The 18813-nt window shown below is 38.6% G+C and overlaps 3 protein-coding genes across 14 annotated transcripts in view; 2 read left to right on the top strand and 1 right to left on the bottom strand.

Annotated features, from left to right (window-relative positions):
* The window catches only part of mef2d (myocyte enhancer factor 2d), a 65342-nt gene extending 58736 nt beyond the window's left edge, over positions 1 to 6606 (top strand). For 8 of the 12 annotated variants that reach the window (XM_016289187.1, XM_016289192.1, XM_016289191.1 and 5 more), the window contains 2 exons: positions 1802 to 1852; positions 3243 to 6606. In XM_016289187.1, the coding sequence (XP_016144673.1) occupies positions 1802 to 1852; positions 3243 to 3633 (442 nt within the window). In that variant the 3' untranslated portion in view covers positions 3634 to 6606. The remainder of the gene's footprint in view (positions 1 to 1801; positions 1853 to 3242) is intronic. The other 4 variants (XM_016289197.1, XM_016289196.1, XM_016289193.1 and 1 more) reach the window with 1 other exon arrangement.
* A 4032-nt stretch (positions 6607 to 10638) lies between these two features.
* Positions 10639 to 17443, bottom strand: LOC107597975 (nestin-like). Its single transcript, XM_016289203.1, has 4 exons — positions 16307 to 17443; positions 15772 to 15896; positions 14763 to 14836; positions 10639 to 13901 (listed from the first exon to the last, which is right to left on the bottom strand). Exons 1-4 carry the CDS (start codon positions 17117 to 17119, stop codon positions 11125 to 11127), a joined length of 3789 nt encoding a protein of 1262 aa, XP_016144689.1. The 5' UTR covers positions 17120 to 17443; the 3' UTR covers positions 10639 to 11124.
* Positions 17444 to 18096: 653 nt separating this feature from the next.
* Positions 18097 to 18813, top strand: part of LOC107597974 (C-type lectin domain family 9 member A) — a 4158-nt gene continuing 3441 nt past the window's right edge. The window contains exons 1-2 of the mRNA XM_016289202.1: positions 18097 to 18452; positions 18625 to 18705. Of these exons, the coding sequence (XP_016144688.1) occupies positions 18389 to 18452; positions 18625 to 18705 (145 nt within the window). The 5' untranslated portion in view covers positions 18097 to 18388. The remainder of the gene's footprint in view (positions 18453 to 18624; positions 18706 to 18813) is intronic.

The raw sequence follows: 18813 nt of genomic DNA, 5'->3' as shown, positions 1-18813 counted from the left end.
CAGCAGTAGGTCAGCGCTTATGAAGTTTTTCTGCAACTATTTTATGATGATCATTTGATCGACAGCAATGCACAATAATAAACACTATGCAGTGTATTATTTTAGTAGCAATATAGTTAAATATTTCACATATTAATTCTTGAGTCTGCTTTTTTTCACATGCCGGTACTAGTATATCCCGTTTAATATGATATTTGCGCATTATTTGCAGTCACTTTGGTAAGAATGTGTCTGCTGAAGAACCTGAATTTTATGTATTTAATGTAATTTGATTTGTGGTTTTACTGCAGAAATTTTCATAAATAATTGACCCTTCACTAAGCCTTGCCTTGAATATGTTACCAATTCTACAATAGCAATTGCTGCATTTCACCATATTACACCAAAAATAAAATTGGGTGTACAAACAGATTTCAACCCAAAATTGCTAATAAATGGCACAAAGTTACAAAGAAATGGTAACAAATTAAATGTAATGTGAAATTTTGAAGTAGAAAAACTAAAATAGTATGTACACATGTGAACAATCTTTTTCTTTTTTTTTTTACAGTGTAGTTAAGACTCTTTTCTTATGTCAATCTATGATCTGTGTTTTGATAGTTTCAAACAGAATTGTAATGAAATTATCCAATAATATGGTAAAACATTGTTTCCAGGGCACATTTAGTGGTGATACAAGTTATCCAGAGAGGATACAGGTGGTATTTGTTTACCAAAGTAAAAAAAAAATGAAAACCCCCGTGATGCTGTGGATTCCTAAATGAACATGAAAACATCAGTAGCTCATTTAAACAAGTATTTAATTAATTTGCATGTTGAGTCAGGTCATAGTACAAGCGATGAAAGTTTCACTGCACAGTTCATTCTTATGGGACATTCTCTAAAGCTTCTCTAAGTGAACAACTGTAACCAAGGGGTGAAGAGCCTAGCAAAAGATCAATGTAGCTTTTCTGTCACTAGCTGTTTCCTTATTATATATGATAAGATGTTAGCATTCACATCATATCATTTTTGCATTTAAAATATTTAGTTTTGTCCTGCCTTTTCCCTCTATAAGTCAACTTTAATTTTTCTGTGAATTTAACTAATTTCTTTCACTGACCTCAAGAGGACGTACGAGTAGTTTTAATATCATCCCATAATTTGCGGCTTCTCCACTCTCAGTTCAAAGAAGAAAATATTATTCCAGATATGCTGTAGGTATTAGGTTTAGCAGGACTGAGACAGTATTTTTATGTCTTCAGTACAGCCACGAGCAGATTTCATTGATCAGTAATGCGGAAACCTTACACCACTTTATCAGAGCTTCCCATTCTCCTGGCAGCAGCTGCTGTGTTCTCTGCAAATATACAGTGAATTCCAAATGAATTTCTCTCGTTATGCCTGAGGAACCCGTCATTACGTCCCACTGTGGCCCTGACTCCTTGTTCCTTCTAATATAAATGCTAATGGAGCCACGAGAGCTCCCCACCGCTCTGCCACCCTGTCTTCTGTTTTCATGTCATCAAATCATTTTCCCTTGCGCCATGACTTTGGCGGCCAGGCCTCTCCTGACCGGACTGGGGTGAAGACTCACTCTTTCCGTTATGCATGACAGTGGGAAATGTATTTCTTGTTTTTGGAAGTAAGCATTCAGTTGGGTTTCTTTCTCCTGCTGAGCAGTCCATGTTAACTGTGCGTAGACACCTGTCTGTCTCTCAACTGTTGTAGATGAGTAAATGCTGTGATGTACGTGTGTTTGTCACATGATATTGATGATTGTAGATGCTAGAGTTGGTTTCGCCTGTCTCTTTCTCTGCAGTGTGACATCTCAGGGCAGCTTACTCTTGGGCAGGGAGGAAGGGATCAGCTGGTATTGTATTTGGCTTTTCCTCTCTCCGTCTCTCTCTGTTTGTTGTCTGTCTTGTGGCCGTTTTCTATGGGCTAATGGCGCTAACTCTCCCGCTCTCTCTCTTTGTTTTCTCTCTCTATCAGTCTCTGGCTGCTTGGCTGTAGGAAGCTGGGCTTTGTCTTTGTCAATGATTTGCTGAGTTGGCCTTTTCTTTCTGTTTTGCATTAGAACATACTGAAACAGCACCTGCACTATCATCAATCAACCTGTACTGGCCCACAAGACCACACTCTCCATGTTTCACTACCCACTCATCCTCTCACTGTGCCATCTCTCTTTCCCTTAGTTCACTTACATTCTTTAATTTTGTAGTTTTTGTCTTCCTCTTCATTTCCTTTTGTTTGCTTTTACATTTTTTCCTTTCTCTTCCTCTGCCATTTCCTTTCAGTTTTTTCTTTTTCTTTTTCATTTTCTTTCCTCTTCCATATTCCTTTTTTATTTCTTCTCATTTTCTTTTTCCTTTGTTTCCCTTTACTTTACTTTTTGTTTCCTTTCTTTTTTTCGCTTTACATTTCATTTAACATACATAGTTTTTCTTTTTCCTGTTCCCCTTTTTCTTTTTTCTTATCTTCTTTCCTTTCGTTTTTCCATTATTTCCTTTTCTGTTTATTTTACTTTCTTTGTTGCTTTTCTTCATCCATGTCCTTTCCCTTTCCTTTTTGATTTATTCTCCTTTTCTTTTCTTTTCCATTTCCTTTCTTCTCATTTTTTCTTTTCAGTTTTTTTCCTTTATCATTTCTGCCATTTCTTTTATTTTTCCTTGCCCGTTTCTTTTCCTTTCATTTTACTTTTCAGTTCCTTTACTTTTTTCTGTTTCCTTTTTCCTTCCACTTCCACTTCCTTTCCTCTTCTCTTCTCTTCTCTTCTCTTCTCTTCTCTTCTCTTCTCTTCTCTTCTCTTCTCTTCTCTTCTCTTCTCTTCTCCTCCACAGGAATAGTTTAGTCTAATCCCATCATCAATAATACACTAAATACAGTGTGTTAGGCTGCTGTCTAATTACACTGGCACGTAAACAAACACACTCACTGCAGTTAAGGGTTTGTGGCATGTTTTGTGAAAGGAGGCTGATCAAGTCGTGACTGCATGGCTAACAGGAGTTAAGGGACAGAGATAAATTGTCTGGCTTCTGTGCATCTTATAGCTGCTTTGTTGTACTATTATTGTTTGTATGCTGAAATGTGGCTGTTCAGAGGTAGTGCAAAACACGGTAAAGCTGTGGGTAAAGTTGCTGTTTGTCCACATGTATGTTTGTCAGATTTCAAATGTATATTACTGCAACGCATCAAGTGTCATCTTATTAATAGCAATATCCATGATGTTAATTGTTCTTCTCCTTCTCCTTCTACCGTAGGCCCTTGGGAACGATCCCTCATGGAGCTACTCTGACGGTTAGCACTAACCCCAATGTCAGCATCAAATCCGAGCCAGTGTCTCCTAACCGGGATCGCAGCACCCCTTGTTCCACCGCCGGGGCAGTGGGTGGCGTATCAGGCCTAACTGTGACCCAGTATCCAGCGAATCTGCGTTTGGAGCCCACCGGCCGCTCTCCGGTCGACAGCATCAGCAGTAATGGCAGCTCTTATGAGGGAAGCGACCGAGACGACGGAGGGCAGCCGCGCCATCCTGATTTCAACACCGCCAGCCTGGGTCTCCTCCGAGCTTCCTCCGAGCAACCGGCTCAAGCAGAGCAGCAGGAGTCAGCCAGCGTGAAACGCATGAGACTGGACACCTGGGTCACATAAATGTTGAAAGAGAAAGCGAGAGAACTGCTCTCTCACCCGCTCATACACACACACCGACACAAACACACCCCTAGTGGCACCTGCTTTCGGCAGCCAATCTCAGTCCGCACTTAGACACATGCATGCGCCTGTCTCTCTCTCTCTTCCTGTCTCTCTCACTCTTGTCTCACTCTCAGACACACTCATATTTACTGGTGTGTGTGTATATATTTATATAAAATATGCATATATGATCACACACGCACTAGATCCTCACACACACTGTTGCCAATCCAGGTGTAAACGTGTTCACGTATACGAGACTCAAGAGATGTACCAGGCGGAAGGTCATTTGGTTACGTCTCTGATATCCCCGCCCTTGCTCAGAGAGGCCGTCTGGATCTCAGATCAACTTTTGCAGGCCTTACCATTGACCCAAACAAAGTTCAGCGGCACTGCTCTGTCGAAACAGCATAACAACAGCTTATGTTGCATAGACAAGCCTGTCAATCTCTTTTTTTTGTATTGATTTCTCTTTTGTTTTGTTTTTGTATGAATGGTTAAATTTGCCATTTATCTTCTCGATTGACTCTTCCTCTCTTGCTTTTCCTCTTTTCTTTTTCAGCTCTTGAGCAGCTGCCTTTAGAATCGCCCCTGTTCCTTTTGTAACAACTTTAAAGTAGGATCTTTATCTTTGTTTTTCTAACTGTGCAAAAACTACGCATAGTGTGCGTGTGTGTGTGTCAGCCGTGAGACAGAGGTGCTCATTCATTCGATTGCTAAACACAATTCAGCCAAAAAAACTCCACTCGATCATGTTTGTTTTCCATCTTTCGTCGAATCGTAATCTCGCACCAGTCCCCTCGCTTGCACACTCCTATGAGTGTGTCTATCGGCGGAGCTCAAAGCACAAATGCCGCTCCGCATCCTTGATTTTCTGCGTATGAGTGGACTGTAAATGTGGTGTCGTTGATGGAAATGTAGATCTATCTGTACTAATGAGATCCAGGCATGCAGGAAACACAGATGTGTTCGTATCAGCCTGCAGTGTAACTGTGAGCAGCGGTCTCTGCCACATTATGCTATATTTATTGTTTTCGTCTGGCTGTGTAATTCAGAGATTAATTAGTTAACTTTATGGGATGAGTATGCTTAATTATTGTTTGTAAGATTCCAGGAATAAGTACAAAGTGGTCAAAAAAAAGTCTCGAGTTGTTGTTTAACTCAGGATGGCGAGTTTTTAGATGTTTGAGATCATGTATATACAAAATGTATCAGTGTTTCAGAACAGGTCTATAGGGAAAGAGTTGGTGGCAAACACACATCTCAGCTAGCTCATTTTAGCTAAGAAAGAGATGGAGGATCGTGTAGCGCTGTGTGTGTGTGAGAAGCGTTGAGATTGTACATAGCGATGTATGTTCACATATATTCTGCTGGGTCTTTCGGAAACAGCGCTGTAATCTCAGTGGAACCGTCTCCTTCAACCTCTACCTGTAAATAAACTGTACCGTGTTGTAAGTTAGCAAGGTGGAGAGGCAGATGAAGGAGGATTTGACTGTTTTTAAGCGTGACTCTTTTCTGTCCTTTTTATCCTGATGGCACGCACTTTAAAATCTTTCCCCCTTGCCCGCTCGCACACCTTCAGACACACACGTGAGGGATTTATGCATCCTTGCATTATCATTTTCACGATCAGTCCACTATCCGTCATTTTTACACCTCCATTTCCCCCAACAGGAATTTTCTAGAGCAATTTCCCTGACAGCTTCGAAGGGAATACAGCCTCCTTTCACCTATAAGACATTTAAAGCATTCAGGGAAGGACGTTTGTTTTTTGTTTTCGTTTTGTGAGATCATGGCTTATTGCACTTCACATGTTTAACCGTGAACAATAATAGAAGAAATATGTCATGTTTTGTAAAAAAGAAAAGAAAAAAGGCAACAAAGAAAAAAGAATGTTGTTCTGAAATCTAGATTAGGCTTTACACGTGTTGCAGATGTGACAATTATGTACACAAATCGTTTTCTGTGCATTAGTGTATTCTATTAAGTGACAAAGATGAAGGATGTTTCTGTGACGATTTTGAAAAATGACGACAGATTGAGTGAAGACAGCGTTAGGGAAGGGAAATGGGGTTCAAAATGATTTCAAATATGGCATAGGCTATTCTCCTCTCAAAAGATGAGTTTTGAGTGTTAGTAGGCTATATTTATATCCAAGGTGAGACTCACCTGTCCGTCAACGGCTTCTCTACCTCTCCTTTCATCCTCTCGTATCTTCTCTTTCTCTCGTTTTTTCCCACTCCTTCACTCACAGAGGAAGATAGAAGCCATTTAATTTCACCTCAGCAGGTGACCCACCTTTTGTTAAACCAGATTCCACACACACACACATGATGTATGCAGTACCGGGAGAGTAAGTGTTTGTTCGGACTCATCACAGACCTGCGTTCGTATCCCATCGACTGAGGTTCTAGAGCTACTGGGCGAATGATTTCTAGAACTGTATCATAGCAGAGTGAGGCCTCTGCAGCGCACCCGCTGACTTAAAGACTGTTGTGTCCTGAGCTTTGAACAAATGCAGTGGTTTCTATGTACGTTTATAAGATGACGGCCTGATACTTGAGGCCGGTGACTGTAAAGTGATGCGCCTGGGATGGTCCGGTGCCTCGAAGCACTGGCTATGTTGATTTTTAGGCTAAGACAACGTTCGAAAAGCTCTCGCAAGGACCTCATGATAAAATTAGGAATCTGAGTAATCAAAGAAAAGACAATCGTCCGGTGAATAGTTCACTTTTGCCCCCGTATTCCCTTTGTATGATGTCTAGAGATTCTCACATACTTTTTCTCGTGTTAATTTGTGCTGGTGACAGTTTTATTGTCTGTTTTTATTATAATTGTTATGATGATTATCATTACCATTATGGTTATTGTCACAGATGGTAATAATAATGATAAATTTAGAGAGACGGTTTTTTGCTTTTTTTGTGGAGGTTAGGCATCCTATTTTATTTTAATTTGATTTGATTTTATTACATATGAATATTATATAAATATATTTTCATTTGAATTTTTCATTTCTTCAAAGGGGTGTTACTAATATTGCACGATTTATTAAGTAAAACAAAACCGTTGTAGTAATATTAGTACTTATTGCTAATTGAGGGAAGCGATAAAACAGGTTCAATAGAATGACCAGTTCAATGCTGCAATTTTTAGTCAACTGTACAATAGTATCTACACATAGTTAAGGTGGGACATCCACACATTTAATTTATTCTGATCAGACACAATGCATGGGCGTCAGACAAGCAAAGAATGAGTCATATTATAAATAAACTGAAATGTAATTTCGATAAGAATATACAACACAAAACTAGAATAGAATTTGAAGAAAAAAAGTTTAAATGAAGAAAAAGTATAGCTAATATATTGTGTTCGGCTAGTCTGCTTTGAGTTTTGTTGTAAAAAAAAAAAAAAAGACAAAAAAAATCTGTTGTTTTCGGAGAATGATATACAATTTGTGTATATTTTCATAAACAAAGTATGCACTGAATATGTTATTACAAATTCTATACTGCTTTTACAAAAGAGTGTTTGTTATTGTACCAAAGTATCCATTGTCCTTTATGATCCTCCCCTTTTGCGTATGTTTTATTGTATTTTATATATTAAATAGACAAGTTGACCTACACAGAATTGTGAGTCTGTCTTTTACAAGTTTCTATGTGGATGAAACGGGTTGGTTTGTCTTGTTGTCTGTTCACTCATTAGATTTATATTTACATATTTAGTAGACGCTTTTATCTAAAGTGACTTACAAGTAATAATTTTTTATCATAAAGTACCAAGAAAGCAAGCAGAGATGTCTTTCAAACAATAAAAAGTCTTATAAAATCCTAAAAGTAAATACTTAAATTTTGATTCTGGTAAGATTATTTTAATGTTTTTCAGAAGTCTCTTACGTGCACCAAGGCTGCATTTAACTGATCAAAAGCACAGTAAAACTAATATTTAGTAATATTGCGTAGTATTATTACAATTAAAATATTTTAATTTAAAAATATTTAATAGCCTACATATATTTAAAATCGTCAGTGTCACATGATGAATGTTGATAACAGTTGTGCTGCTTAATATTTCATTTTTCTCACGATACAAACCTCAAATAAATTTTTGGTAACATAAATGTCATATATATATATCCTGGCTTTTTTAAACTTTAGGGCACAGTTATGGCCTTTTCTTTTACAATGTCTTATTTAAACTGTGCTGCAGCATTTCCCTTTGAGGCATTTTCATAGCCGGCCACTAGATGTCAGCCTTTCACTTCACATCAACCTGCTACTAAAATTCGAAGTTTAAAACCACTGTTTTTGTCCCCTTCCCCTAATCAAATCAGTTTTCTAATATACCTAGTTTTCTAATATACCTACATGCTTTCATTCAGAGGAAATTCAGGTCTCCGTGTTCGTTTTATCCCAAGTTTATTTTAACCCAAATTTAGATAGAAAGACTGCTTTGAGATAAAACTTTGGGTTTGAGCTAATTATGTAAGAATGTGTTTCCCCTTATTGAGACACTGGGTTTGTCATTGGAAATAAAAAAACACAAATAATGAATCAACAGATCACAGTGACTCAGCCACAGTGACGTGCATGTGTCTTGTGGTGGTGTTGGCATTGAATTCAGACCATTTCTCAATGACATTCTGTTCATCTAAGCACAGCGTCAGCTGAGTTTGTCAGTTGTGGCATCTGGTGCAACCATTGTGCTTCTGTTTGTAACAGGTCCCCACTTATTTGATGACAAATCAACCTATTTTTCCTAATGCACTCAGACACACAAACCATTTCATCCTACAGAACACCTCCGTCAACCATAACAAAGTAAATGTCAATGTATGTATTGCTTGACAGAGTAACTGTGTTCTGAAATAGTTTTATTGTATTATTTCTCTAATAGTTGTGCTAAGGTTGATTCAGCTCGCCAGCAGGCTACTGTTTGTCTGAGGACTGAGAGTATGAAACAAGCAAACAAATGCGCATTGCTTAAGCAGACCACACTAGAATTAGTCATCAAAAGAGACCAATTTGGATGCATAGCCTACAGCACAGCTTGGGCAAATCAATATGAAATCTCGCAATGCAATGAGATACCGTTGTAAAATATCCAAAATCATTCCTCAGATGTTCGATCAATATCTTGGTCTTTATGATCAGCTGGTATTCTCTTCCCTCATGCAGTGGGATAAATTACAATGCGTTATATGTCTTCTAGCTTTTAATAAAAAAAAAAAAAATGCTACCGGATTAAAAAAAGTTTCAATTCAATTTGCTTTTCTAATATAATTTTTAACTAATTATTTTTTCATTTAAATTGTATGTTTATAAAGGCCATTGGTTTACCCTTATACATTTATTATATGGATAAGAAAATATTCAAATCGCAATTTTGAAAAAATAAAATCATATTACAGTATTTAGATTAGTTTTATCGCAACATTACATTTGTAACAATTTTGCTAGCTCTAAACTCAAAGTTGTAAATGAAATAAGTCAATTTAATTATGTTTTACAAGAAAATACTACTTCAGTCTTTATTCTTTAAAATGTCATGTTTCATTCAATTTATTACCTGTGTTACTTGTAATAATTTGTGAGATTTACTAGCAATTTTTTCATTACCAAATTACTTCCAACATTAAAAATGGCAATTTATTAAAAACATTTCCTTTTTTTTTTCTTAAATGTTTCTTTCCCCAATCAGAATGTTGTGTAGCTGTAACTGGTAATCAATTCATATGTTTTTCATGTGTCCTCAGTATCACTTGTCACTTTACATCCTGTTGTGTAGTATTCCGTGAACTAACCAAAGTTACATTGACATCATCCAGGAAGGGACATCATTTTTGGCAGAGGAAACAACAGCACGAGCATTAAGAATTAGAATATAGAAGTTAAAAGAATGATGATGAATGTCGGGTCTTTTCTAATCTTTAAAACACTCAGTCACTCGCAATCTGACATTGATAATCAATAGCAATCAATAACAAAGACAGATGGTGAAGGGAGCAGAGAGAGCTGAATGTCACTCAGCCTCTGAACACATTTCAGGCTTATTGAGATTTATTTGTAGCGCCGTGGTCTCGGGATTCTGTGGTCATTCCACTCAAATAGCTCTTACATTGACACGTGTGAATGCCATCGAGATCAGATTTAAATAACAACCTCTGTCATTTCAGCAGGATCAGATCGTCACTTCAGTAGGCTGGTTATGGAGTTGCACGCTGTTGCATCAGGGGTGATTGTGTGGCGTCCTCTTCCACATGAAACAGCTGTTGAAGCATCTGACCGCTCAGCTGCTGCCCTGCCTCACTTTTGTTTTAGCTCTTAAAAGATCCTGTAAATCCCTTGTATTTGTGGGTCATCTGACTAGCTGTTTGATTGGACTAATAATAGATTTTTTATTTTATTTTATACAGGATGCTATGCCACCAGTTTCTATCTGACTACATGTTCTGGTTAAAGTGGTGTTGGTTAAATTGCAGATGTATTCATCCAATATAGGCCCCATTACACCCCTTCATCAGTGGCACCAGAGAGACAGTGTGCATACAGAGGGAGATGTCATCTATTATTCATTGTTCCTTATTCTTTCCTTCTTCTAGTGTGGCCTCTTTGTCTCAGACCACTATTGTGTGGTTACCAGCGCTCCGTTCCAAATCCAAGTGTTATTCGCTGTCACAATGAGAGAATTTAGCCTGTTCAACTGGAGTTCTGATTCACTGAAACTGAAATGGTTGGAGGAATAAAACTTAGAACTTTAAGAATCAAAACCTAGAACTTTAAATCTGTATTAAAATTTACGTTTGAAACAAAACAGAATTGTTAAATGTCTATGGAACATCTATAGGGAAAATGTTGTGAGTTCATAAAATTATTGATCAAAATTGTAAAACGAAAAACAATAATAAAAAGGAAACACCAACTCAAATGATTTGCTATATTACTTTTTATTAATCTTTTCAGAATTGTAAAATTTTAATCCATGTGGTTTTTCCATTATAGCATACATCAGTGAAAATACACAAAAGTATTATATTTTTAACACTGACAGATGAAGGTCATCGAAAAGCTGGTCTAATTGGTACAGAAACAACAAGCATGAAGTAAAGCTTCATAGTAAATCTGTAAGAATCCTTTCTGCCCGTGGCTGTCATGCAGTACAACGCCTTCTTATCCAGAGACGACAGCTGGCACATTATGCCAGGCTGTTAACTCACATTACAGAGATCACATTGTACAATTACACACACTGCGCTGAGCAATCATGTCTAGTTTAATTTCTGTGAATGTATGAAGGTGTTTTCTGTGTACTTTGTGTTTGATGTTGCTGTCTTCCACCATGAATTTTCATTTTGGCTCCGTAATATATCTGTCCATCCATGACCACTACTTTTTGGTTTTTGGTTTAGTCTGAAATGGTCTAACACGTCATCGGACAAAGCTGTTACTCATCACCAGAGGACCAGGAATCTCCCTCATCAACAGAGTCATCAGATAGGACCATCTTGCCTTGTGTTGGCTGTTCATCTTTATGCTTCTCATCCTGTCCTTTGAGAATGTCCATCTTTTCTTTAGGACTTACATTTGCTGTTGGCATTCCCTCCATATCTCTCCACTCGTCTCCAAAGACCATGGCCTGGTTTAAGTCTTCAGTCTTGGCAGGGTCATAGGTAGCTGCCATCTCCATTTTCCCCTGACTCCAGAAATCCTCCTTCATACTAGTGCTGAAAAAGCTATGAATCTCACTTTTCTTTTCCTTTGACTGAAATTCCTCCTCCTCTCCTGAATTGTTGCTCTCAAAGTCCATCACAGTCAGCACTTTTTCTGAAAAGCTCTCCACTGTCCTTTCAAGATGTTCTTCAAATTTTCCAAAGATGTTTTCTGCCATTTTATTTGGAATTTCTAAACTCTCAGTCTCATTTACTGGGAAAACGCCTGTATTTTCATTCATACTTGATGCGTGTGTGATGTCAGCTGCATCTGGAGCGTTCATGCTTTTGCTCCAGATGTTCGAATTCTCCCAGTCATCAATCTGAGGGGCTTTAGGTTCTTCTGTGTTCTTCTCCTTACTGAGCACTTCTTCAGGCAAACTGTTGACGTCAGACACAGAATCAGCCTTGGAGACTCCATTAGCGAAGGTTAATGGCTGCTCATTAAGAGTAGCCACTGCTAAAAGGCTTGAGTTCTGAAAGCACTGGCTGGCATTTGGAGACTCATCTTCTGAGCTATTGCCCTCTTCCTGGTCTGAGTTGGGAATGGCTGATGTCCTATTGTCTGGCTGACTCTCCAAAGAGCGACTGTCCGTGAGATCCATGTTGGTGTGCATGGAAACTTCCAGAAGATCTTCTGGATCTTTGGTTGCAGCTGCATCTTGAAACATGGTCAGAGTTGATGAAGTTTCAAAGGGGTTTTTAAGTTGATGAGATGTTTCAGGGAATGAGATTGGATGGTCCATGTCGACATGTTCTTGACTTTCATATGAATGGACTGTTTCATCCTCAGGCTGTTCAGTGTGCATATGTTGGTTTTCAGTCAGTTGTGGTTGCTCATAAACTTTGACATCATGATCTTCATCGTTCCTCATCTCTGTAATAACATCACTATCTTCTTCCAGGTTTCCCTTGAGCTCAATGCTTGCACTTTCTTTCTCCACCATGTCCAAACTTTCATGGACTTCAGAGTCACTTTGAAGATTTATGCATGTCCTATCACCATCTTGCACTTCTTCTTTAGAAACAACATGTTCCATCATCATCTCTCCAGTGACCTCCATGTCTGGTTCTTCTGTGAGATCCTCCATGGTGTTGAAGCGTTTGGAGGCACTCTCATTCCAGTGGCCTCCTTCCATTCTTTCTTTCTCATCCTCACTGTCATTAGTCTCACCGATGAGGTGCGAGGCTTGCACATTCCCATCTGTTTCCTCATCACTCTTATAATGAATCAAGGGCCGAGTGTCTGCTAGCGTGTTCTCCTGACTGTAGCTGTCACACTCACCAGGATCGGTTCTCCACGAGGCTGATTTGTTTGGGGAGTCATCATCTTCACCTTGGTTCTCTTCTTCTCCCTCAGATTCCTCAGGTAATCCTTCATTTACTGTCTGATCTGAATGGGGTTCAGTTGGCAGTACAGTCTTTTCTAAACTCTCCTGATGATCACTGTTCTTGGGAGAATCTACACCTTCTTCCAGCTCAGAAAAGTCACTTTTAATCACTTCTATCTCTTCTTCTTCTCTTTCAGTCACATTTTCATCTTCTTTTTTATCCTTTGTGTCAGCATCAATGTTCATTTCATCCTCTTCTTCCTCCTCAGAGTCAGGGCTCACCACTTTCATCTCATTCTCTGGTTCAATTTCTTCCTGTCTGTCCCACTCATTGATTAAATCAATCACTGCCTCAGTTTCACAGTTCATTTGCTCTCTTTCCTCCTCACTAATATTGCTCACATTGTCCTGTTTATCTACCTTCATTAAATCTCCATGATGTCCAAAATCACCAACCAAATCTAAAGTTCCTTGCTCGAGGAACGATGAACCTATTATATTGGTGTTTGCACTGATATGGCTAGATTTTAATGTATCATCATCCTTCTCTGCATCTCCGTATGCAAATGTGTGGCTTTCACTGATGTTCTCCGATCTTACATCCATCTCAGAGGCGTCATCTTTTTCGTCCTCTGCTAAGGTTTTATTTTCTTCCCAAGCAACCTTAGGTGCATGTGAGATCTGAGCCATTTCATAAGACACTTCGGTGTCCTCATCCTTCCCTTCTTCTGAATCCCCTGCAGGATCTGTGAATGGACCAGCCCAGCTTTCGGTCTCTGAAGTTTGGGACAAGTTACTTGGTTGGTCAGCTGACACACTTATCAATGCAGATGCATCAGTTTTACATTCAACCATTTGAGCTTTCTTGAACTGTATTGGTTCATCCTCCTTAAGGGCCATGTCTTCATGTACTTTCTCTTGCTGTAAATGATCCACAGACTCCTCAGCAGCTTTCTCAGTCTCCTCTGAGATATGAACCTCTGTCTTTTCTGTCACTGAGATTTTGGTTGGTGTTCTTTGTGGAGTCCCTCGAGTCGGGGTCCATGATGGAGTCGCACTGGTCAGCAGAGTGCGAGAGGAGGTGATTGATCTGTGACTTGTAGAAACAGTATTGCTGACATGGCAGGAAGCAGCAGTAGTCTGTGAGGCTGGGTGGGTTCCAGTGGGCTTTGAGAGCACATCTGTAACAAGAAACAAGAAGATGGAGAGAAAGGCTTTGTCACACAGACAGGGAGCAAGCTCTTGCTACACTGATTTGTCTCTCAGTTAGTTGTATGATGTATGTGCTTGATTCACTAAAAAGAACCAAATCTTCAAAGTCATTGTTTCAGGATTCTGACTACACTGTTTGCACTGTAAGCTTTTAATACTGCAATAAAATATGAGGAAGTTCATTTACAGTTAAAATACAGCAGAGTGGCTGATGTCCCATGCCCTGATAACTATGATGCTATTGGAACAAATGTGGTTGACTGGAATGAATAAAGCCCCAGGCTAAAGAGATAGATGGAGATAGTATGAAATAGACAGACATAGACCCTTGATCTGCCTCCCATGGGAGTCATCAGAATACACACTAGTCATGAACTGTGAGTGAGCTGTAATGGAGATGTATTGATCATCTTTATGCTTTTCCAGGCCTGCATTACTGGAAAGTGGAGCCATCTGCTACAGTGACCTATGGGACTGGCACAGGAAGCTAGTTTTACAGGCTTAGACAGATACCTCAATATGCAATAAGCACACAATGTCACAATGTACTAATCATTTAACCAGCCCATAGCACAGCAGCATTAGATAAAGGAAATCTGTGAATTTTGTTCACTGTAGTCTATAATTATTATTTTTCATATTTATAAAAAAATATGAATATTTCATATTTTTAACAATGTTTTTTTTTTTCTGAAAAAAAGTTTTGTTTCACTTTCCCCATTGTCCAAACATCCATCACTATAAGAAACCAATAATAATAATAATAATAAGAAGAAGAATAAAATAAATGGAAAAATAAATATTTATTTATTTAAAAAAAAGAATGTTACCTAAAAAGAAAGCAGAGCTGGTCTTTTTTGTTGTTGGTCTGTCAATTATCAGGCCCTCGCTGTCCAGCAAAGCTCTGGAAAGAAGCAACAGAACAGCTGTCAGCATCACAGCACTTTCTTTAATGAGATGGAGTCAGGTTCTTGAGCTGCAGTCCTGTACTTAGTTCTGTTGTTATGCAAATAGTATGTCAGATTTGTCATTGTCAGTCCATCTGCAGGATTCAGTCTGGCATCAATTAATTTACCTCCTGCACACAGCACTGACCATTTGCAAGGTTTGAAATGTACAAATGTACACATACTGTTAGTGTAACAGGTATCCTGCCAAATGCATGTATTGTAATTAACAAAAACAATACACAATTATTTTTTTACAACAAATGTGGATCTTTCTTTTTTTACATATAAATGGATTCCAAAACTTTAAAAGACCTAAAGAAAAAATCTTTTGAAAGACATATAATATAATAGACATATAATAATACAACTGATGTACACATTTCTAATAATTTTTACATATTTAAAACCCTTCCCCATCCTTCTTAAGTATCTGTGCATGTAATGCAATGCAACTTCATGCTATGGAGGACCAAGAAATGAGCAACAGCTAAAATGCTTGGGCAAAACTTAATTTGAATGAATAACACCCCCCACCCCACCCCCTTTTCACTGCCCCTCCTCCAAGCAGATGGATCAGGGTCAGTGCCGGGTAGGAAAAGGAGAGGGTCCATTCTGTTTGACCTGTCTAAAGTTACCCCTCTCAGGGTGCCTGAGATGCTTTTTAGAGCCACTGATGCATAATCATATTAGTTGGGCCTCCATAAATTACAAATCCCACAGTGCAGAGGAGGCTCTCCACTCTGGAAGTAGGGAGGAAGTGGGAAGACTCATCAAAAGCTACATAATATACATAATATACAAAAGCTACATAAGATAATAATAATAAGGGGAGGTTGTATCTGGCTGGTATTGTTGGTGCTGGTACTGTATTGATGTTGAGGACAGGTACCTGTATGTGGCCACCTCCAGTCCAAGAGACATCTTGACCTGCAGCAGATTTTGTCTGTCCACCATCAGGCTGTCTATCTGCTGCCCCAGGCTGTCTTTCTCCAATTCCAGAGCATCTACTTGGGCCTGCACAAAGATATGAGACATGTTTTCTTCAAAAACATATATTAAAGTGAAGAGAATGTAGAAAATTGCATTATTTATTATACAACATTAGAAATAAAATGTAAACATTTTTAAAGGAACACAGTTAAATAAATGTGTCCTGTTCCAAACCTGTATGACCTTCTGTCTTCTGTGGAACACAGAAGATATTTTGAAAAAATGTCTCAGTACTTTTTGTCCATACAATGAAAGCAAGGTCTAATGTTGTTTTGGACCCCAATGACTTCCATCGTGTGGACAAAAACAGATGAAGCATTATTCAAAATATCTTATTTTCACTGAAGAAAGTAATTCATACAGGTTGAAATGATATGAAGGTAAGTAAACAATGACAGAAATTGAATTGGTTGTCCGTAAGTTTAAATTAATACCTGAAGATGTTGAAGCTCCTGTTTATGTTCTTCTCTCTGCTGCACTACATTTTCCTCCAACATCTGTCTCTTAGTCTTAGTGCTCTCAAGCTCCTTTGCCAGATGCTGAACTCGATGCTGGTTTTCTCTCTTCTCCTGATGAATCTTTGCCATGTTAGCTTTGGCCTGGTTTAGACTTTCCTCCAGACGTCCAACCAGTCTCTGATAGTTGTTGGTTGCCTCCTGCCAGGCTTGAGCTGCTCTGTGGCTGTACTCTTGTCCCAGGTCTGGGATGCTGGTAGTTTGATTGGGCTGTGGGGCCATTAAGACTTGCTTTGTCTGTTTCAGAGAGGCCTGCAAGGTTTCCATGTTTTCCCGGTGGACTTGCATCTGTAGCAAGAGGTCTTTCTCAAGCTGGCCAACCTTTTCTCTAAGCCATATCTGAGCTCTACGCTCCTCTTCCAGCTCCTTCCTGCTCTCCATGAGTTTTCTCTGTGCATCAGCCTGTGCATTCTTTGCCTTCTGTCTTTGAAAACTCACCACCTCTATATCCTCCATCAAGTTTGCCACTTCCAGTTCCACACAATCTTTCTTCCTCCAGGCATCCCCCAACATCCTCCTGGCCTGGCTGAGAGCCTCCTCTTGAGCTTTGTGCTGGCCTGGTGGTTCCCTGCTGCTCTTGAGAGTAAGGATATTCTCTCGCAGTAGCTTGTTTTCCTCCTCCAGAAGCTTCACATGACCTAAGTACGATTCGAGACGCTGGTTCAGCTCCAGCATCTGGTACTTTTCCTCCTGAAACTGGGGGAATGGTAGTCGGACACCTAGAAGCTCCATCTCAGAGTGGTGGGAAATGTTAAGTCTCACTGGAACTGTGTACAGAGGCTGTGAAGGGCTGGAGGTCTTTGTGACTGCTAAGTGATTATAATGACAGGCTTGAGGGTGAGGTCTGGACCACAGTCCCAGTGCCCAGCAGCTGAATGGACAGGGGAGAGAAAGACCCTCCTTTCATAGACAATGAGAAGGGGAAGGGCGAAGGAGTTAAGGAGGAGGGGTGGATGATCAGAATGTGAGGGAAAGCAGTGATGTAATTTGGAGAGTTAACTCTACCACTGCTGCATTATACTTACAAACCAGTACTACTTTCTTTCTCCTGTGGAACGCAGCAGAAGATATTAGGCAGAATGTTAGGAACTGACATCCTCAGTCACCATTCACTTTCAGTGCATCTATTTTTTTCTTCTTCTATAAGGTAAAAAAGAATGATGACTGAGATTGTCTGTTTGGAACAACATGATGATAATGGCTGAATAATTCTTGATGTTCTCTACATTTTGTCATATTAATTTACTGCTCTCTCTTGTGGCAATATGGTGACATTACATCAGACAAAATAGTTTCCTGACAACCAAGGATGAATGGCAGGATGAAAATGATCAATAGTGAGGAGGTAACTACTCTTATTATTATATAGAAAGGCCTTATTTATTTATGACTTTTTTACACATTTACATATAAGTTTATCATAAAAAGGTTTTAATAAACTGTAAAAAAAAATATGGCAACCTACAATTAATTTAACTCATCTAACGACTGACATCTTAAATACTTTTGTTCATCGAATGAGTAACTGGCAGTCTATTGAATTAAAATAAACCTTATCAAGGCAATTAAAATCTATCTATCTATAATGTCTAAATGTGAAAATAATTCACATTTGCATAGTAATGGGACTACACTTCAAAATTCCTCTTACAACTCAAACCACAACGCATCTAAGTTTATGTCATAGGACAGGGAAGAACACAGTTTTGAAAGATATCACTTCCTCTTTCAATAATAATTGGCTATTTTATTGTTATTAAGCTTCTATAAATGTAGATTGTAGAATTAACAGTGCTTACACTTCAGACACCTCTTTGTATATGAATATGAGAGAAAGTATCAGTGTTATAAATGAGGAAGCATGTTCCGTTTTCTGACAAAAATCTGTTCTTACCAAATTCGGAATGCCACAAATGTCTCTGTTCAATCCGACTGACTGGATTTAATCATACTGCTGCTTTCTCTCTGCTCAGTGTTTGTGGATTGTGAAGGTGAGCAAGTATGGAAGAGGAGTTGTGCTATTCAACAGTCTGCTTTAAGCCATTTGACAATCAGAAATCTACAGGTATGTTTTTTTTTATTTATTTTTTTAGTGATGGAAAAGAAACAAGATATAACCATTATGTTACCACAACATTTGCTCTGTTTGCTTGGAATATTTTAGAGTAGTTTTTATTTTTATTTATTTGAATGATCAGAATATAAATTAATGAATGTTTGTCTTATCAATGTTAAAGTGCCACAGCTAGAGGAGTCTGTATTGTATGCGGAGGTGAAAAGAAAACAATCAACTTCACAGACACCTCCTGAGACCTCAGGTAAGAGATCAGTCTTACCTGAAAAAAAAAATCCAACTATAAAACTATTTTTAGATTTATGTAGTTAGTATATTTAAAAGAATCTATCTATCAACTGTATATATATAT

The sequence above is a fragment of the Sinocyclocheilus grahami genome, unplaced genomic scaffold (assembly GCF_001515645.1).
Source record: "Sinocyclocheilus grahami isolate Dianchi unplaced genomic scaffold, SAMN03320097.WGS_v1.1 scaffold242.1, whole genome shotgun sequence".
NCBI lineage: Eukaryota > Metazoa > Chordata > Actinopteri > Cypriniformes > Cyprinidae > Sinocyclocheilus > Sinocyclocheilus grahami.
The sequence above is the reverse complement of the archived record's forward strand: the minus strand, read 5'-3'. Positions and strand labels throughout refer to the sequence as shown.

What these genes read in the sequence shown, in the direction of transcription:
- LOC107597975 (XM_016289203.1), bottom strand. Translation starts at nt 17,119, where the DNA reads ATGGAGCTTCTAGGTGTCCGACTACCATTCCCCCAGTTTCAGGAGGAA. An exon ending in AGGAGCTTCAACATCTTCAG is followed by an intron (nt 15,897 to 16,306) that starts GTATTAATTTAA and finishes ATCTTTGTGCAG; the next exon opens with GCCCAAGTAGATGCTCTGGA. An exon ending in CTGGAGGTGGCCACATACAG is followed by an intron (nt 14,837 to 15,771) that starts GTACCTGTCCTC and finishes GCTTCTTTCCAG; the next exon opens with AGCTTTGCTGGACAGCGAGG.